The sequence below is a fragment of the Tyto alba genome, unplaced genomic scaffold (genome assembly GCF_018691265.1).
Source record: "Tyto alba isolate M040663 unplaced genomic scaffold, T.alba_DEE_v4.0 Super-Scaffold_7, whole genome shotgun sequence".
Taxonomy (NCBI): Eukaryota; Metazoa; Chordata; class Aves; order Strigiformes; family Tytonidae; genus Tyto; species Tyto alba.
Genome location: NW_024881328.1, coordinates 8,027,688 through 8,048,083, shown reverse-complemented (window position 1 = coordinate 8,048,083; position 20,396 = coordinate 8,027,688). Strand labels below are relative to the sequence as shown.

The 20,396-nt window shown below is 36.6% G+C and overlaps 1 protein-coding gene across 19 annotated transcripts in view; it reads left to right on the top strand.

Moving 5' to 3' along the window:
- R3HDM1 (R3H domain containing 1) overlaps positions 1-20,396 on the top strand; it is an 89,155-nt gene that overhangs the window by 49,663 nt on the left and 19,096 nt on the right. For 10 of the 19 annotated variants that reach the window (XM_042783760.1, XM_042783750.1, XM_042783755.1 and 7 more), the window contains 12 exons: positions 998-1,112; positions 3,641-3,719; positions 5,243-5,302; positions 5,384-5,524; positions 8,062-8,170; positions 8,268-8,363; positions 9,801-9,838; positions 9,921-9,971; positions 10,128-10,354; positions 13,095-13,349; positions 16,735-16,889; positions 18,337-18,438. In XM_042783760.1, the coding sequence (XP_042639694.1) occupies positions 998-1,112; positions 3,641-3,719; positions 5,243-5,302; positions 5,384-5,524; positions 8,062-8,170; positions 8,268-8,363; positions 9,801-9,838; positions 9,921-9,971; positions 10,128-10,354; positions 13,095-13,349; positions 16,735-16,889; positions 18,337-18,438 (1,428 nt within the window). The remainder of the gene's footprint in view (positions 1-997; positions 1,113-3,640; positions 3,720-5,242; positions 5,303-5,383; positions 5,525-8,061; positions 8,171-8,267; positions 8,364-9,800; positions 9,839-9,920; positions 9,972-10,127; positions 10,355-13,094; positions 13,350-16,734; positions 16,890-18,336; positions 18,439-20,396) is intronic. The other 9 variants (XM_042783761.1, XM_042783754.1, XM_042783764.1 and 6 more) reach the window with 7 other exon arrangements.

Genomic DNA, 20,396 nt, shown 5'->3' with positions numbered 1-20,396 from the left:
AGGATCAGACGTTCTCAGGTGGGTTGGGTGACAGCATCAACTCACTTGGCATTTGGGGGAGCAAAACTGATATTTGAGGGAGTCAAAGCTAAAAGGTAATGGGGGAGTCTCACTCTTACAGGACTTTGCCACTCATCTTCTTGGACTCATTCAGACACATGGTGTCTCTGTTTCCCCCTAACTCCTCTGTTTTTGCTGTCTGAAATACATTAGTCCTTCACTGACAATCTTGTTAAGAAGTATAAACACGAAGAACAAATTGCAATCTTCCACTATTTAGCGGACTGTTATGTCACCATAATTTCAAAGGGAAGCTCTCTTTTGCTGTAGCTGGGAAACAGGTTTTATGATAGTTCACTTATTTGTATAAAAACACGGATTTTGTGATGATTATACAGAAAGCTACTCTGTCAAAATATACAGGAAGTTAAGAATCTGAGTCTTTATGACAGTAAGGTTTGCAAATTTTGCCTTGATACATTGTACTGTAAATTTAATTTCCCATTTTTGTGGATCTGGGAATGCTGCTCTAGGAGATAAATGTTTCAAATTATTTTTTTCTTCTTGGTATAAACCAAACTGAAGCTTCAAACAAGCTTTTATAGTCAAGAACTGTCAAGAATGGGGGAAAAAAAAAACGTTGTGGATAATGCATTACTTAAACTTAGAAGCTGTATAAAATCTATAAATCTGAAAAGCTGGCATATTTTCATATGTGTTTACTCTGAATTTATTTTGAAATAGCGTTCAGGGCCTGAAAGTGTGTGTAAGTTCTAAAATGTCTATGGTATTTTCTATGCCTTCTCTATAGCTTTTGATTTATTGATAAATAATTTCATTTTGTGGCCACATAAAGTACATGTGGGATCAGAAAGAATATAAAGGCAATTATATTCCTTGTTACTTCTTTATTTTGCAGGTAATATAGTACAAAACAGTTTTCCTGCAGGTATTGTTTGAAATAATTTCTGTGATGACTGATTTTTACTTTTGACAGGAGAAAATTCAGATCCAGTTGTCACAGTCTTTTGAAAAAGAAGAAAAGCCTGCAAAAGATGAAACGGAAAAGGAAAAATCCAGTGATAAACTGTCCAGAAAAATGTTATCAAGAGGTTTGCTATCTGTCATTGTGCTTTTAAATGTACTGTGCCAGATAGAGAGTATTTAGAGAAAATACAGTTTACTTCCAGGTCATCATTGCATAAACATTGTGGGGTTTTTTTAGCAAGTGAAGCAAGTAGATCAGACATCCTTGAGCTGGAGGAGGAACTGGTCCCAGAGGGTACAGTGCTTTTGAGGCTTCATCAAACACATGTACTCCAGCAAATGCTTTTCCTTTCTTGCCTGTCTACCTGTGCAGACCAGCATAAAAGTAATTAGGTTGCCTCAGTTGTGTCCAGGTGGTCTTTGGAAAACTTTACTAGGCAGTAGAAGGTATTATCTTATTCCTGGACTTTGTTTTTACAGGATTTGAGAAAGTTAGGTGAGAATAACAACTACCTTTGCACTTTTTCTGATCTTTCTTCAACAGAAGTCAGTGTTCCTGTTTATTTACTTTACTTTTGATAGTGTCTAGTTTTTTTTTTTATAAAGTTTTGGAGCAAGTGTGGAACCACATAAGTAAAAATTACAAGTTCTGTGTTTTCACTGTAATATTCCTGCATTCTGGATTGAAGAACTATCTGATGAAAATCATTTTTTAACCTGAAATAGAACTGTAAAATTAATGACATAAGCCTGTCTCTGTCCATGTTACATAACACTTCTTGAGCTCTTGCTTTAAATAAAGGATCCAGAATGTTTATCTGAACATTAGACCAACCAGTGTAGGAAATATTTTTAAAGCTAGAATTCTTTTTGAGACAGGTAGCACTTGTCTGTCTCATGTTCCTCAATTCCATAAGGCCTTCCTCATGTGGCATTTCAGTGTATCTTGTCCCAGCTCGCGGCCAGGTATTTGTGAAATAAAAAGCATTATGAAGGAGAACTTAACTGCATTTATACATCTCAGTCTTTGAAATGATGCCTTAAAGAAATAGAGTTTTCTTTCAGATCTAATTTCCTCAACCTTTAAAGTACATGCCCACCTTCTAAAATGAAGGGGGGGATGGGGAACAAACCTCAACCTACCTCTGTGTCCCCCCTATAAAAAAAAAAAAAAAAAACACCACAAAAAACCCACAAAAACAAAACAACAAAAAAATCAACATGTTAGGTAATGATGCGGAGTTGAGAGCAAAGTGACAAAATGCCTAAGGTAGAGGTAGATGTTCTACATTCACCCAATATCTCTGGAGGTTAATCACTTCCCAATTTATGATATGCTAAAATAGAAAATGATGGAATTTAAGCATCAGTCTTCTATTAATTATAACTGAATTATTGCTTACTTGCAAACTTCAGAAAATTAAGATTGAGTAATTATTTACTTTAAGGTTGTTTTACTAGGCATACTCAGTATTCCCTTCTTAGATTCAAAAATGATCCCAAACGATAAATGCTCAAACTTGGTTGGTTTCATTTACACTCCCTTGATAATGTATGGGCAGGATTGATAGCATAACAAGCTCTGCAGATAAAGGAACACACTATCACCCTTCTTTAGGGAACTAGAGATTCCCTGTCCTCAGATGGACTTGGATTTACTCCAGGAAAAATTTGGGTTTCCTTTTTGAAAATTGGACACTTTGGTCACCCAGTTTCCCACTATGCCAAGAGGCTGCTCTGCCAGCACTGTTGGTTCTAATGAAAAAGACTGCATAGATTCTGTCTCCACTGAATTCCACCCTTCTTTGTGCAGTAGTGCCCTCATTGCTAATAGAAGCTAATTTGCAGTCACTGCTCTTTGTACTGACCACAAAAAAACCTGGAGCAGCTAGGACCAAGGCATAAGTTTGAGCTGCACCTAACTTGAGACTAGGTTAACAAGTAAGTAGTTCCTGGAAGAAACCTAGTTCCAAAAATGCTGTTAAAACACCTATAACTTTGAATTCTAAGACCTCAAACTCTAGAAGGTGCACATGTAAGGGAACATTTGGTGTTAAATCATTTCTTTCAGTGTTAGATTTCAGAGAACAAAATGTAACTTTGAATACTTTGTTTCACTGAAAACAGAAAGGAGACAGAAGGTTGTGAGACTTCTTTTTGAAAACTTCTGATGTGAAAACAAACCCAATAGAACAAGGATTTTTTTAATAATACAGAATAACAGTTGTGAAGGTTTCACTGTTACATTCTGAATTACAATATTTCTTCAAGCACCATCCAGTAATTTTGTAGATCAGTTGCTGGTCCAATGTACAATGTAGTATATTGAGAAAATTTGGAAGGTTGATGGAAACCAGGTGACTCTAGGTGATATACTGCTTCAAAATATATAGGAACTTGTTAATAGGTTTGGCAGTGTTACTGAAGCTTTTGCTTCTGTATTACAATTGAATTAGGGGATTGGGAGTGGTGTTGTTGGGTTCTCTGGTTTATTTTTCACTTGAGCATTTTCCCTGGAAGCTAGAAGTGTTTAATTTTGGGGGTAACATGCCTAATAGTTATTGATCCATAAATAATATGTTCAGCAAGAATTGGAAAAAAAAAATAGTGTTTTTTCAAACTGTAATTTTGCTCTCTTCCCCCTTACCCTTAGATTCCAGCCAAGAGTATACAGATTCCACTGGTATAGATCTTCATGAATTTTTAGTAAATACATTAAAAAACAATCCCAGGTAAGCATCAGTAATGTCAACATTCTGTTTTTCTTTCTTGTTGCTGCCTGAGGTGTCACACCACCTGTTGTTTTGGTTTTTTTTTTTTGTAGTTGCTTTTTTTTTCCCCTCTTAAATGTTTAACACTACAGGTCAGTTATTTAGGAGGAGACTTTGTTGCACAGGCTATCCAAAACACCAATACACTGGAATTTGTGTGTTATATGAACAGAAATTCAGGACTTTAAAATGGTTTAAATGCTTTTAATGTTTAATTGGCAAATCATGAGTTCTGTCTGTGTGCAGTTTTCTGTCTGAAGGGATTCTAATACTGTATCTCTAAAACCTGTACACTTTTAGTGTCTGCTTGTTAGAGAGACCAAACTGCTTTAATCTGTTTTGCACTGAATTTATAGACAAAGAAATTACTCTTTTTTTAAGGTGTACCATATAACCATAGAGATACACATCTTTACACATCAGAAACCAAATCTGACCTAATTTGAGTCCATGTCTATCTATCATGTTAGATCTTTTCCTCAGTGGGGTTTCATACTTGGCCTGTGGCTGTACATACAAGGCAAGAAATTAACTCAGTGGAATCATGCTGCTGTTGCAAAAGCTATACCACTGCTATTTATTATACATTCATATTATAGTTATAATTTCTAATGTGACAATTTATTGGGATTCCTTTTTAATGGCAAAAAAAAAATGTGAAATGAGCTATAAGAAGGGGCCAAGACGATTTTGTTATAAAGTAGAATTAGCAAGCATGGACCTCTGCTAGACTCTTACGTTGTTCCTGTTTGAAGTCATAAAGCTTCCCAATGAAAATAAGAAATTGTAGGTGATAGTCTGCTGTGGGTTTGCATGTGCAATAACTGGGAAGTTTAGTTATCTGATGTGCACAAATTACGAACTGTGCAACAGTTAATTTCATTACATGCTAATGATTTATTGTAACTGACATAAGCATTTCTGAGACTAACGTTCATTTCTATCCCCTTGAGGTTTAGCTTTTTCATACTCTTTTAATATATCATCACATCACAATGTGTGCCAGTTTCTAACTACTCAGTTGTGGGTATGTTGTAGTTGTGCTTTCCATTATTGGTACTCTCTCACACTGTGTCTCAATGATCCTGTGATGTGCTTCACAACCCAAGGGCTGGTTCAGGCCTCTGCAAATCTTACTACCCATGCTAACCAACAAGAAGCAACATAGTCACTGCTTTTTCTTCTTGAGACTGTCTTCTCAATGTCTGTACTTTCTGTTGAGCCTACTGGGGAGAGATGATTTGGATGATTGTATTCTGATTTCTGAAATAAGTACAGCATGTTTCACTAGGCAGGTTCAATACAATATAGCTTAGTGAAAAATGAATACTTTGTCCTAAAAATGCTGCATTTAACACTTGGTGGTCCTATTTACAGTCTGTCATCATCCCTTGATCAGAGAACTTACCTGTGTATTCTTAAGATGAATACAACTGCAGTTATTGGAGTGTCTCATATGTGAGTTGCTGTGTTTTTATTTTCAGGGACAGAATGATGCTGCTGAAATTAGAACAGGAAATTTTAGATTTCATTGGTAATAATGAGTAAGTACTGTATTCTTATAGGAAAAAAGAATTCAAGAGTGTTTCTGTTTGTTTAATAAAGCTACTATTCCTTTCTTCCAGAGTTCCAAGAAAAAAGTTTCCCCCAATGACTTCTTACCATAGAATGCTGTTGCACAGGGTAGCTGCTTACTTTGGATTAGAGCACAACGTGGACCAGAGTGGGAAGTCAGTGATAGTAAATAAAACTAGCAATACAAGAATGTAAGTGTAAAAGTCTTTAAAAAACTTTTTTTATACATAGATTTAACACCTGGGATATATTATGCAATGATGCTGCATTTCTAGCAGCAGGGATCTGTCTACTCATTGGGAACCGTGCATCAAGGAGAGGTAGTTGCAAGGTCTTTACTGTTTGTGCTCCCCTGCTGTGTAATAATGTTATCTGTTTCACGTTTAAACTTTTTTGGGAAAAAAAGGATGTTACGTGTAAATTACTAATTTTTGTTGCTTTTCTCAGAGATGTATTGCTAACTTGTTTCTGTGAAATATGAATTTATATCAACTATTTATCTGTTTGAAGATTTACACCAGTAAAGTGTACAAAGTACATTCTTTGTTTCTTTTGGAAAGCAGAACCAGCCCTTAGCTTAGAACAGGGATCGCTTCTGATTTGGTGAAGTGAGGGGACAAGACTTGCACAACTTCGGCTTTTGTACTGTAAAAGTTTACTGGCAAAATTCAGGCATTGAAGTGTTTAATTGGAATAATGTTGCTTACAGATCTCACATGGCCTTACAAAATAAACATAACAGGGAAGACAGACATCTCATCAGTGGAAGTGTCAACCAGGTTAACAAGTCATGGCATGCTACTTTTCTGTGAGGGCTGGGAAATTTGTGGAGAAAACACTAGGCAGATCCACATTATAAAAAAAGTAGCATTGGGCCAGAGCAACTCTAAAACCCATGCATAGCTGAGCTTTCCATTCAAAGGACCCAGCTGTTTTCTCTGTTCTCTTCACTTGTTCTGTCTCCTCATTTTCTCTCAGAAAGACAAGGGACTAATGTGTTGGTATATTTATGCCACCTAGTTTCTAGTTTTAGGTTAAATCATTTGCCTGACACCATTCCTGTTTTTTTTTTTTTTTTAAGTAGTCTAGGATTTGAACATGGAAATAGAAGTTTACAGTGCTTGTATCCTAATCCCAGTATATGTACACTCCATAGCATTGGGTGAAAAAAAAATAATTATTCACCTTAATTTTAGAGCTAGTAGAACTGAAATAATATGCCACACTGTAATTTCACTTAAGTAAACAGTTTCCTTCTCAAAAGTTTCTGGAAAAATATGTAGAGCCTAAATATATGTTAAGTAACTTAGGCATTCATGTATGTATTTTTGCTTTGGCTATAACATTCTTTATCTAAATTGACTTATAAAGCCATACATCTAAAATCTGTTGCCTTTGCATCTACTAGCGTCTCTAGACTGAAGTTTCAGTTTAGCACTTTAAGTGTGGAGTAAGAACTGTTAAAAGATGATTTCTTCATTTTTATGCTTTTTTTCTTTTTTTTTTTTTTTTTCCTAGGCCATATTTAAATAGTTTGTGGCCTCTGGAAGCCCCCTATAGGTGTAGTTACTAATTAGCAGGCATTTCAGCTAACCTGCAGGCATTAAGATTCTTAATGTTTTCAGTATTCTTATTTTAAATCGCTTTGGATATAAAATAAGAATTTAGAAAGAAAACCTTGGAGATCTGCTCCATGTTGAATAAAACCAAACTTACCTTTTCCTCATAGGCAGATTCCCGGCTCCATCGCCGATCAGTGATGTTACTGACATCAACAACCCAGTGCATACTGGGACGTCTCAGTGGAGTGGGAAGTTGGTGATTGCAGGGCAGTAAATTCAGGGACCTTTAAAAGAAAGAGGTAAGACAGTCTAAAGGTTCTCTGAAATGCCTGCTAATTATGTTTGGGCATCCAGTAACTAATAGTTAGGCTTGGCTGTTATACAGAAAAAGATCTCCTGACTTTATACAGATCTCCTGGGTAATAAATAAAGAAACAGAAATAGAGGAGAGTATACGTATGTTTTGTCTTTTATTAGACAAATATTTCCTGATTGTCTGAGAACTGCTCTTATGATAGTAGAAGTTTTATTGTCTAGCTACTTGGTATCTATTTTTAATAACAAGAGTTTGCAAAATACCTCCTTTTCATTCACAAAATGCCAAAACCAATATATATAATCTGTTGCTCCATCCTTTCACTGTGATTTTATGAAGCTCTTGCTTGCCTGCATTGTACTGTTCTTCTCTTGCTTATTTCTAACTAGTTTTGTTTTAGAAGTTTAAGTTTCAATGTCTTCTCCCCTATCTTATCTTCTGTTTTCCCTTGAAATGAATTCTGAGGTATTACAGCTCTAGCAGAAAGCACCTCTCTTCACTTCCATGCATGCCCAATATCCATTGCATGGCACCAGTCCGGATTCAAGAGCACTTCTGATTCCCCAAGAGCATGTGGTTTGCTTGCCACCTTAATTGGAAATTGAAGCAAAAGCTTTGAAGGAGGAAGAGATTTTTAAAAGCAGGTTTGTTATGCCTCAAGAACAGGACTTGTCAGGGGTACACATCATCTTTTGGTTTTGGTACCTTTTGCATTGCCTGGACAACCAAAATCTATCACTTCGGTTAGAATATTAAGTATATTAATCTTGAGTATATTTCAGTTTGTTCCACTCTGTATAGTATATGTTTTCAAAACCATAAATCTTTTCTTTCTAACAACTTTTCACAGACCTGACCAAAAGTTTTGTGAACATATAAAGGATGAGAAGAGTGATGATTTCCAGAAGCGGTACATCCTTAAAAGAGATAATTCTAGTTTAGACAAAGATGACAACCAGGTAAAATATATATGGATTATTTCCTTCTACTTGGTGTATTTGACTGTGTGTTTATACTATTTTCCTGTAGAAGTTGACACTGTATCACTTAATTTAGATGAGAATACGATTAAAAGATGACAGAAGAAGTAAATCCATAGAAGAACGTGAAGAAGAATATCAGAGAGCTAGAGAAAGAATATTTGCACAAGATGTATGTATCAAAGAAAATCTTACGGTGCTTTGTATGAATACTTCACACACGTGCATGCACATGTGGTTTTTGTTAAGATATTGCTTTCCAGGAAATTTTCTGAAGGGGACTGAGCAGATAGCCATTAGTATGGCCTGAGTGAGTTTTAAATGTTACTGAAGTTACTGAGAAATCTTCTGTTTTCTCTCATCACTACTACATTCTACTATTTTCTACTACTACATTCAAGAATTATTTTGATGCATTATCTAGTATTACCTATTTCAGTGCATTATTTTGCCCCTTATTGAAATGTAAGTTACAGAGTTTTGGTACTGCGATCATGTCAGTTGTGGTTCAAAGCAATAATTAAAAAAAAAACAAAACAAAACAAAAAAAAAAAAAAAAACAAAAACAAAACAAAAACAAACAAACAAAAAAAAATGTTGGGGTTTTTTCTCACTTGTGTCTATATCAAACAAATCTTATGACTGGTCACAGTAAAATGATGTGAATTCCCATATGTGAAATTTCAATCAGAAATCGAGAAGTCCAGTCTCTCTTGACTGAAGATATCAAGCAGGACAATATTGTAAACTATAATTCAATCACTAGTAGTGATTACATTTAATTATATTGGGTGAAACAGAAAAATGTCTTAAAAGAATTTGCATTGCTTCTAATAATCCACTTTTCCTGACGTTTATCTATAGGTCTTACACATCCAAAACTAGATTCTTGTTCTGAAGAAACAGTAATGAGCTCTAAGAGACGAATTTGCCATATCCAAATATTTTCCAAAAGCGTTTTTTTTGTTCACCTTGGTTATGAACAAAAGGAATGGATTTCTGCATATAAAATTACTGTTTCCTTTTGCATACTCATTTACCATGTATTGTACCCTTAGAAGCTTTGTTCCAAATGTTAGAAGTCACAGGGCCAACATAATTGAAATTAATAATAGCCTTTTTGATTGTATATTCTGTCTGCTTTTTAGCATATGTGTACTTATACCCAAATAATTCACTACAGTTATTGCAATAGCCAGCGTCATCATCTATTTCACACTTTCAAGCAGAAGACAAGGCAACTCAGGTGATGCTAACAGACTTGTGAAGTCACACATCAGCTGGAAGTTACATAAGGCAGTGAAGGCCCAATGAAAGAATTGTAACTTCAGAAAAATACTGATATAAATGAAATGGTCAGCACTGTCACTGTTTGAATGCTAACTTTTATTTCCTGCAGATGGTCCTTTTTATGTTCTTTTTTTTTTCCTATAACATGGGAATTATCCACTGAAGAGGTTAAGTTTTCAGGCAGCTTAATCTAAAGAGGATGCTCTGAAAGTCCATGTGTAATATAAAAGTCTCCAAATTGCAGCATGTTTTGTTACTGTGCTGTAGTAGGGGTTCCAGATGCCATTCGTATTAATTTCTACACTTCTTTGCCCCTCAGTCCCTGTGTTCCCAAGAGAATTATTTCACTGATAAAAGGTAAGACAATTTGCAGTTTAATTCTGTTTCATTTTCCTATTTCCTTCATAAATATTAAGTTATCTTATTAAAATGTCAACAGAATCCAGGAGGAAGAAACTAATAGTACACAACAAAGACGACAGATACTTAGGTATTTGATGCTTTCTTTAAAAAAAAAATAAAATCCCAAAGTATTCTGCATGCATTTCACCTTTTCTTTCTTTTTTTTTTTTTTCCTTTTTTTTTTTTTATTTTCCCTTATTTTGCAATTGATGCTTGTGCTAAAAGTTTAGTTTATAACTTACAGAATCAATAAGGAAACATCAGGGAGATCAGCCAACAGCCATCAGAGCAGTACTGAGAATGAGCTGAAGTATTGTGAACCCCGTCCCTGGAGCAGCACCGACTCTGATAGCTCCATCCGCAATCTGAAGCCAGCTGTAACGAAAGCCAGCAGCTTCAGTGGGATATCAGTTCTGACAAGAGGAGATAGCTCTGGAAGCAGCAAAAGCACAGGCAGGCTGTCTAAGACAGGTATAATAAAATCTGTACAAATACATAGTTACATAGCAGTGAAATACCTGATGGTTTGCTACTTGATGCGTATTGCAGATGTGCACATATGTAGAGGCCTCAGTCTCATAGGTGCTCCATGCACACAGCTCCCTCGGGGTCCAGTGGGTCCTGCACACAGAGGCTGGCTAAAGCCCCAGCCCTGGTACTGCCTTGGAGACCTAGAATTCACGTAACCAATTAAGACTTTTGACTTTGGAAGCAGAATCTTTAAGTGCATTATAGATGGCTTTAAGCTAAATGCATTTCTTCTCATACAAAGGATTTGAAAACATTTATCAACATAAGCACTTTATATGAAATGAAAATTTAGAGTTCAACTCTTTAGTTTCAGTGTGGCAAAGCTGCACTGTGCAGTCTTAGGAAACTGCGCTGCTATCCTACTACCTAGGAATAAAACACCATTAAAGTCTATGAATTATTAGTTACATTTACTGTGTTATCTTTCAGTGCCATTTTTAAATTTAAATTAACATGGCTAAAAAGCTTATTTAATTTTTAGATTGATGAAAAATCAGATCAGTGGAATGAAGTGTACTGTTTAATTTTAAGATTCAGAAATGTTGGGGGAAAATGCTAATTTTGTAAGAGTCTGGGTTTCAAACGTGTGTTAACTTGTAATCAATGTTAAAACAAGATCTCAGAAAATATGGATATTAGTCTTCTGTGGGACAAGTTGAAGTTTAGTAAATATTTGTATTCCAAATGCCACCATAATTTGATCCAATAGATAATCTTGGTTGTGGAAAATTTTGAGGCTTGTAATGGATGGGTTATGGATGCACTACATCAGAATTTGAAGTAGAACTGTAAAGAAGCAGAATATTATTGCTTGCCTGTTTTATGCTTGGCTTTGATCTTATTTACCAAACTTGTTTCTAATAAGGGTATGTTCAGATTTTTTGCTTTCCCTTAAACCACCACTACCTTATAGGTATTCTGTATCTTAATGTAGTTAAACAGTTACAAATTCTGTTTGCCCATTGTATGCTTGTATAAAAAAATACATTCCAAGGTACTTCTGCATATGCTGTAAAAATTGTGTCATCATACCAAGTTATTTCATTTAGCAATGTAGTAGTACTATTTGGCACAGCTTGAAAAGAAGCTATGTCACAATAGTGTATATATAAAATACTTTCTTAGAAATCTTTGTTTTCTAAATTGCAAGAACATAAATGGATTCTTAAAATTTCGCTGGAAACTTCAGTTTGGCATTCTGAGAGTTAACATTCAAAGTTCAGAATGCCTATCTTACTGGTTGTTGCTTCACTGCAGTTATAGGTTGTGGTGATTTTGCATGTGTTGAGATTGATTTTGTTTATTCATTTTGATCAAGGATGTAATTGGCTTTAATTATGATGGCTTCAGCCTAATTTCTCTACATAATCTAGAAGTGGATACACTTGTAAACAAATCTAATCAAAGTAACTCTGGTCAGGTGAAGTTTATTTTACAGGGCTGGCATATGCTATTTTGCCTGGTTTACAATGAATAGCTTTGTATTTCACTTCATCTAGCAGTAGAAAAAAATTTAGTAGTCAGCATCAGCAAATGCTTCAAGCTATATTGTCTTTTCGTACATACAAGTAAAAGGGCTACAAATAGAAATTTTTATGAAGGACTGCAAAGTAACTTCAAATGGTAGATAAATTTCATCACAGCACTTCGAGTCTTGCTTTCTCTTCTAGATTGTATAGAGGCTGCTAATGAAGAGTTCATAAATTTAAAAACTATATTCTGTTTCCAAGTACTGCAATTACCATAACAAAAATTTAAAACAAAGTACGATAAACTGTCTACCTAGAGATCTAGGTATACAGTGATCTAGGAACAGTGCATTCTACAGGCCTCTTCATATTGGACTTTCGGAATATTGCTTTAGCTGCATGCATTGGCTCTCAGAAAGCTCAGGGTCTGGTTCTCCACTGCTTTGCAATGTTTATAGTCATTCATATCTGTAAAATAAAGATTGCTTTCAATCAGCTATTTCATACTCCTTTTAAACTTAAAATTTTTGCATAAAACTAGGCTAAAGCTACCATATTACCATAATTTTTTCCAGCTGTATTCTTGATTTCCATCTGAAAATTGTCAGAAGAGTTAAAAAATAGTTTTGGGGTTTTTAGTATTCTGCAATTTGTCCAGCAGGTGAGTCAGAGAAGCTCTCTGACATCTAGTAGGAAAAAGAAAATGGTCATTCCTTGCATGCAGGCTATGTCTACAAAGCATGTGAATTTAGCCAGCGTATCTGAAGGGACAGACGGCATCTGCATTACCCCACGGCCTGCACGTACACAGTAGTTGTAGGCTGTGTGTTCACTGCTTCGGGGTATCCAACTGATACCTGTGCACGCACCATTTTGTAATAAGTGACGAATCACTTAAATGAATTGCGGGTGAACTGAACATTAACACATCTACATACGTACAGGCATGTATTTTCTGTCCAGAAAATCAGAGCTAGATATGAAAGCCTCACTTTACAGTGCAAAGCAGTGCTGAACTGACCCTTGGTTCACATAAGGAATCTTGTAATGGAATTCCAGGGGAGATGAAGGGGGAGTTCATTGAAAAGGCTACTGTTTAATAATGTACTTAACACTGAGCTTTAAGGGTAAGCATTTACAAGTATATATTTTAAGTGAGCATGATGTTTCTGTCTCTAGGTAAAAAAAATTTCTCATTACTCCTTTCCTAGGTTCAGAGTCTTCTAGTAGTGTAGGGTCATCCACGGGTTCTCTTTCTCACACCCAGCAGCCTCTTCCAGTGCCAGCTCTAAGCCAGCCTTCGCATGGCACGCCTGCCGTCTATCCAACTGCCAGCACTAGTAACTCTCTTTCCTTTGATGGTGGCATAAGTGGGCAAGTGGCACCTACTAGCACTAGCTTCTTTTTGCTTCCCTTGGAAGCGGCAGGCATACCGCCTGGCAGTATTCTGATCAACCCTCAAACAGGTTGGTACACGCTTGTGGATGTTTTGTTACAATTGAGAACTTGGAGAAAAATGCACGAGTGTTTACATAAGACTGAATGTCAGTACTGTCCTTTTTTTTTTTTTTTTTTTTTTTTTTTTTCCTGTGATTGTGTTTGTTCAGTGCACTTAATTTAAAAAGAAAGCATGGCTGTAGGATCAAAGGAATAAGTAAACTCACTCGATTTTTCTCTGGTAGAGTTTTAACATATGTAAAATTTTAATGAGTGACTTGTACAAAACATGAAGATCCCATGATTTATTATCCAGAATGCAGAATAAGTTAAATTAAATGTTTTAGCTTTTTTGGGGAGAGGAAAATGTCTTTCCCAGTTCTACTGTAAAACAGTTTTGGTGAGATGAGAGAGCCTGAAGAAGTATTTATATTGACTTGAAAGAATTCATCATCCTTCATTTTCTTTGTCACAGCATATTCTTGTGTCTGTGCTCGTGACACTGACTTAATATGAGTTAAAGAAATAAGCATGAGATTACATGCTAAATCAATATTGGTGTAATTTGCCAATACTGATATTTTTAGTAAGTAGTAGAAAATTGATACTTCATAATGTAGTACTTGTCTGGATTAAGTTACTAATTAGTATTCTCTGGGCAAAATTTATTGTAGAAGTTAAGAAATCCTGAAAATTTTAATTCACCTTTTATGTAACACATTGTAATATTTGGAAAATTATATTTTAATTTTAGTTTTAAAATTTATTTTCCTTGTAGAAAATAAAATGTTTCAGGATATATTTCCCGTCATTCTGTAGATGGACTTTATTGTGTTGGAATATAACTGCATGTGATGTTTTAAACTAATTTTTTCTCATTGGGGTTGTTAAAATGATCCATTATTAAGTTATTTCTCTTCTATAACTAAAAGGTTTAACACTGAAATAGATAAACTTATCTTTTTCCTTAATATAAATCAATTGCTGTTGTATACAAAATTCTATATTTCTTTAATTAATGATTCTACGCATTGTGATGCCTAAGGTTTCTCTTAAATGCTTTACGGTGTAAACGAATAATTTAAGATAATCCTGCCAAAAAATTTGTTACAGATGACTAGCTGTAGCATCTAATTTTCATAGGTAGCCATTGGATTTGAAGGAGGGTCTCTTTGTCGTCTTAGATTTAGGTTCTGGACAATAGCACTGTTGACTGACCTAGTTCTTCTAGTTCTAATGTGATGGTTGTGCATCTTACACATGAATTTTCCATTGTGTGTGTTGACCATCTGAAGACAAATATGATAATTAGTGAACAAGTTTAGCTAACAAAATTAAGTGGGTTTAGTGTTTGTATACACTAGAGTCCTTTATACTCTACATTAAATATGAAGAAGGTTGGCTGTCACTTTTCATATTATGAGTTTATAGCATGACCATGCTAAAAGCTTTAGAGTTGCTGTACAGCAAAACAGATATTGCAGGCACTGAAACAATACCATCAGCTTGAGAGTAATTTCATGTAAAACATGATACAGTTTTGTCATTTAAAAAAATAGCAGCTTTTGAGTCATCTTCATTTCAGTTATGTGCTTGCCAATATTTTGCATGTGATGAGTTTCACTTTCTTCCTCCTGTACTGTTGATCATTTTCCCTGTTACGTTGATGGGGCTTCCACATAGCAACAGGGAAGGGCAGAGAAGCAAATGTGATTGTGAGGGCTTTTCATCTGAAAGCATCTTTACTTACACCCCCCTCGGAAAAGGCAGACTTGACTTTGATATTCATGAAAACTAGCTTGATTTTTAAATTGTCATTCTTCCTATATTTTATCCATTTTTAGTGTATCTAAACAAGTCATCAATAATCTTTCATAATATAAGTTTATGTTAATATCTAATGAGTGTTTAATAGAAGATAAACTTCCAGAACAAGGACTAGCTAGGTCAGATAAACTTTAGACTTAGAGTGTACTCAAATCATCATCTTCTGTAACTGTTCATCCAGCTTTATTGTTCCAAATGACAGTCAGAGTTCAAAAAAACATAGATTAGTTTCTCAGCATTTCTGACAGAGCATCTCGTGACCTTAGGTCAAGAGAGTCATTCTTCTCAGTAGTTGAAGATGGTAATTAGGAAGATACAGTTCTTATTCAGCCATGACATTCCTGTCAAGTTAAGCTCCCATAATTACCAGGAAGTGGTAGAAGGAAATAAGAAAATCTGACTCCCTATTTATGAGAACATTCCGAATTCTTAAGCATTAAAGAGAAATCCATTAAGCTAAATGGAATATAGCTTACTCACCTGCAGTCCAGCTCTATGGTATGTAGCTTATGTTTCTAAGTCTGTTCATGCTTCCTGTCTCGCATTAATTACCTCGGTCGTCTCTTCAGTCACTTCTATGCTTTTATGTTGGCCAGTTGCATTTAAATATGGTGGAACAAAGAAGTCTAAAGGAGCATTAGTGTACTTTCACAGGACACTGGCTAGGGTGCAAAGGCTTTAGTCTGTTTATACCTTTCTGGAAAGACTCTCAGACAAGAAAATATTTATACCGGAGGAAAGAAAAATTTACATCAATATTTGGACCTTAAGCATCAAAATAAGTCAGTGCAAGATGTGTCAATAAGAAGCTAGACACAGGTCCTTGCTAGCTAATCTAGTGTTCCTTTGATTTGCCTAGTTTTTTTCCCAACCCAGGCACCAAAATAAATCACTGTTTGTTTATAATTTACATTTAAGTAGTTTATTTTTTAATTATTTTTCAGTAGTCCGCTCCTGTAATACTGAAGTTGCAAACTATTCAATAGGAGAATAAAACTACATTGTTTAATTTGAAAGCCGAAGGCCAATTCATCTATGAATAGGGGAAGAGTCCTTTAACAGTAATCTCATTAGCAGTTACAGGAATACCATTGCAGCTACTGTTTTATATATATTTTTTTTTTAATATTTGCCTTTAAGCTGTCCTTTGTACTGATTGATATGCAAACTGATTAAAGTAGATTCCTTTAATTTCATTTTTAAAAGCCCTTAATATAGTATTTTTAGTAGGGGTTTCCTTTATTACTCCTGCCCTTTTCAATCCACTTAATTAAAAATGAGCTTTCAAGACAAGCAGGATAGAGCAAATATTTATTTGTGCTCACTAAGTAAAGACTGTGGTATCTTTACCTTAAATGTTTTGGGGTTTAACTGCATGTGGTTTGTCAAATGACTCTTGTGATTGTAAATGTAGTTGTGGGGCTATAGCATAAATCTGTCATATAAAACAGTATGACTTTGCTTATTTCCAATTTTAATATTTTATTTGTTTTGCCTACTGTGAATGCATTTGTCTTTATTTTTTCCAAACTTAGATGATACAGCTGGCTGTCATTTGGTTGTGTTTGTTCTCTTTCACCTTTTCAGGTCAGCCATTCCTCAATCCAGATGGCACTCCAGTTGTGTACAATCCTCCTATGCCTCAGCAACCTGTTAGGACCCAAGTGCCTGGACCTCCGCAACAGCCACCTCTTCCCGCACCACCTCAGCAACAGCCAGCAGCTAATCACATCCTCTCACAGGTGCACATGTCAAATACATGATACTGGTGGTGTCATATTGCTGTCTGATGACGAGGGATCAGTAGGTTGGTTCTGTTGAAGCATAGGTTAAGAAATAATAGCTACACAGGTATGGGTAACAACTTTTTCCCCCTCAAACTTCAGAACTATCAGTTCTGCTAATAACTGAACATGGTAGGCAGCTTTTCTTAAAAACATAAACGATACTTCAGTATGAAAATGTTACCCTATCAAGAACATACCTGCTCTGGAAAAGAGGCTCTGCTTTCGTCCTTAGTCACACTGTGTGGTTACCCCTGGCATTAACAGTAATATAGTCAGAAATCTGGGAAGAGAGTTAATCCAACTGAAATCCTTGTCTCTTTGCCTTAAGGTTATTTTTCAGCTGGATAAATTCTTGGGCTGTACTGCACAAGCAGTACTCGTGGCACAAAAGAGGTGGCTTAGGACTGGTAGAGTACATACACCTCTTCAGTAGCTCTTTGGCTTATTCTACTCACAAAACTGTAACTGAAGTATGGGGTGTATTTTAGCCTCATCTTGTACAAAAGGAATTTAGTAAAACAGGCCAGGTTAAAGATGACCTTGGCCCTTGAAGAAGAAAAGAAAAGCAAAGAGTGTGCATGGGCAGCAGAAGGGAGGGTTCTGCCTCTTTTCACAGTAGCTATTTCAGGCACCAAGCTATTGGCTATAGTCTCCTGTGGTATTTTCGCATTGTTCTCAAACTTTAACAAAAAGTTATTTATAGAACTTCATCTAAACCTTTATCTTTGTTCATTTTCCCTGTTCAAATCTTACGCCACAGTAGAGATGGTCTGTTCTGAAAAAGGCTCATTTGTACTCATTTTCCCTGTCTAGTTTGTAGAAGCGTGTATGCGGTATTTGCAGTTTTCTTTACAAATTCTTTACTCATTCTATGATTGCCTTCTCGTGGATACTGGAATTGAACCTGCCTGAAACATTATCAGTAGTGATACCTCTCTGATGTTCAAATAACCACAGTCTAGGGAAAATATTTTAGTATTGTCAAATAACTGAAAGTAATATGCTTTCATTTGTGGTTAGTAGTAAATTCATTCTGTATTTAAATGCTTTGAAATAACATGTATTTAGAAAGCATGTGTAGCTTTTATAATTTAGAAAAATCTCTCTGAAAGAAACAGTAAATGTTAAATAAAAGCCATTTGGTGACTCATAGCTAATATAATGTATAACAAATAAAGCAAATGTATTTCTGCTGGGGGACTGAGATACTGAAAACTACTTCCGTTTTAGTTTCCTGCAGTCTTGAGCTGAAAAAAAAAAAGCATCCATTCCCTTTCTGGTAATGGAACATAGTTGCTTTTCTGGAGTGTAGTTGCTTTTTTCTATTACAAAAGACTTTGACTTTGTTTTCACTTCTCTCACTCTGATGTTAACCATGTTTATAAACCTGTTATTTCTTCAGCCTGTGCGGCCTCTGCAGCCTTCTTCCCAGCCTGTTCAGTACTCTGCAGTCTCTTATCCACCCCCGCTCCTGCCAGTCTCCTCTACACAGCAATATTCTGTGGTATTATATCATCTGTTCATCTCCTCTCTGCACGGGTTAATCTTTAGTGGGTGCTGACCTTTGCTTGGTTGTTTGTGAATGGTGTGTGATACCAGTGTAATGACTGGCTAGCTTTTCAGTCACAGGAAAATATTACCTTAGTGGGGGAAAATGCTTCTTGAGTTTAATGTGTATTGCAAGTTCAGCAGGAAAGTATACAATTAGGGCTGTATCTATAGGTCTCTAAATATAGATATATATTATTTCCATTTGTAAAGGAACCGCTTTTCCATGCTGTTGTTTTGTTGGCCAGTCAGTACCTTTTTATGTCTCTGGACTAACCTCTTTCCATCCTTTCATGTTTCTTTGATTGCTGTTTCTTCTGCCGAACGCTAATACATTTTGAGGGATCACTGGTCTGGTTTTTGAGATTACCTTTTTCTAGTCTCTTTGCCAGAACTCTTATCACTCCAACTTCACTAGCAGGCCTTGCATCCCTTGTTTAATAAGTAGAAGCTGGAAAAGAAATACTGTAGTCTTTTGTGTTTAACATAGAAAGCAAATTAAGAACCGCACACAAATTGAAACTGAAACCTGATAAAGGAGAAGAGTTATCCAAGGCAGAATCTGAACTAGAGTCCAGGTCAAAAATTAGAGGCTTCCTTTCCAACTTCCTACACTGCTCTGATGCTCTAATGAATACACGTTTGTGTTGGGTTTATGTGGCAAGGTTTTGGTAGGAAAGGGGCTGCAGGGGTGGTTCTGCAAGAAGAGACCAAGAGCTGCCCCCATGTCACACAGAGGCAATTTCAGGCAACTCCAAGACTGACCCTGCGCTGCCCAAAACTGAGTCAGTCATTGAAGCTGGTGGCATCTCTGTGATAATGTATTTGGGAAAGGGTAAAAAACTCTGCGCAGCAGCTGTGAGGGAGAGGAGGGAGAAAGAACTGTGCAGACACCGAGGTCAGAAGAAGGGAGAAGGTGCTCCAGGTGCTGAAGCAGAGATTCCCCTGCAGCCTGTGGCAGAGACCATTGTGAAGCAGGTTCTCCCTCTGCAGCTCATGGAGGACACAGGTGGAGCAGATGCCCACCTGCAGCCCGGGGAGGACCCCACGCCAGAGCAGGGGGATGTGCCCAAAGGAGGCCGGGACCCCGTGGGAAGCCCAGGCTGGAAGCAGGCTCCTGGCAGGACCTGCGGCCCCGTGGAGAGAGGAGCCCACGCTGGAGCAGGTTTGCTGGCAGGAGCTGTGACCCCGTGGGGGACCCACGCTGGAGCAGTCTGCTCCTGGAGGGTGCACCCCGTGGGAGGGACCCACGCTGGAGCAGTTCCTGAAGAGCTGCAGCCCGTGGGCAGGACTCCCGTGGGAGAAGTTCATGGAGGACTGTCTCCCGGGGGAGGGACCCCACGCTGGAGCAGGGGCAGAGTGTGAGGAGTCCTCCCCCTGAGGAGGAGGGAGCCGCAGAGATGAAGTGTGAACCCTGTGACACTCAGAGGGACAGGGTAGAAGAACTGGGAGTGAAGTTGAGCCTGGGAGGAAGCAAGAGGCTTGAGGGAAGCTTGTTTTAGGGTTTTTTTCATTCCTCACTATTTTACTCTGTTATTAATTGGCAATAAATTAAATTGATCTTCCCCAAGTCGGGTCTGTGTTGCCCATGATGGTAATTGGTGACCAGTCTTCCTGTCCTTTTTTTGACCCATGAGCTTTTCATCTTATTTTCTCCCCCTGTATTGCTAAGGACTGGGGAGTAATAGAGGAGATTTGTGGGCACCTAGGAACTGGCAGGATGTTTACGAACCACAGTGTTATACAATAGCTATTTTAGTATGTATTCAGATTTTTTATTTTGTTGTTATTTTTGATGTTAATAAGAAATATTAACTTCTAATAATAGATACTGGTTTATCTGAATTCACAGCCTGCATATAATTATAAATACATTGTAACTGTTATCTGTACTTTAGGTATAAAATTCTAAAA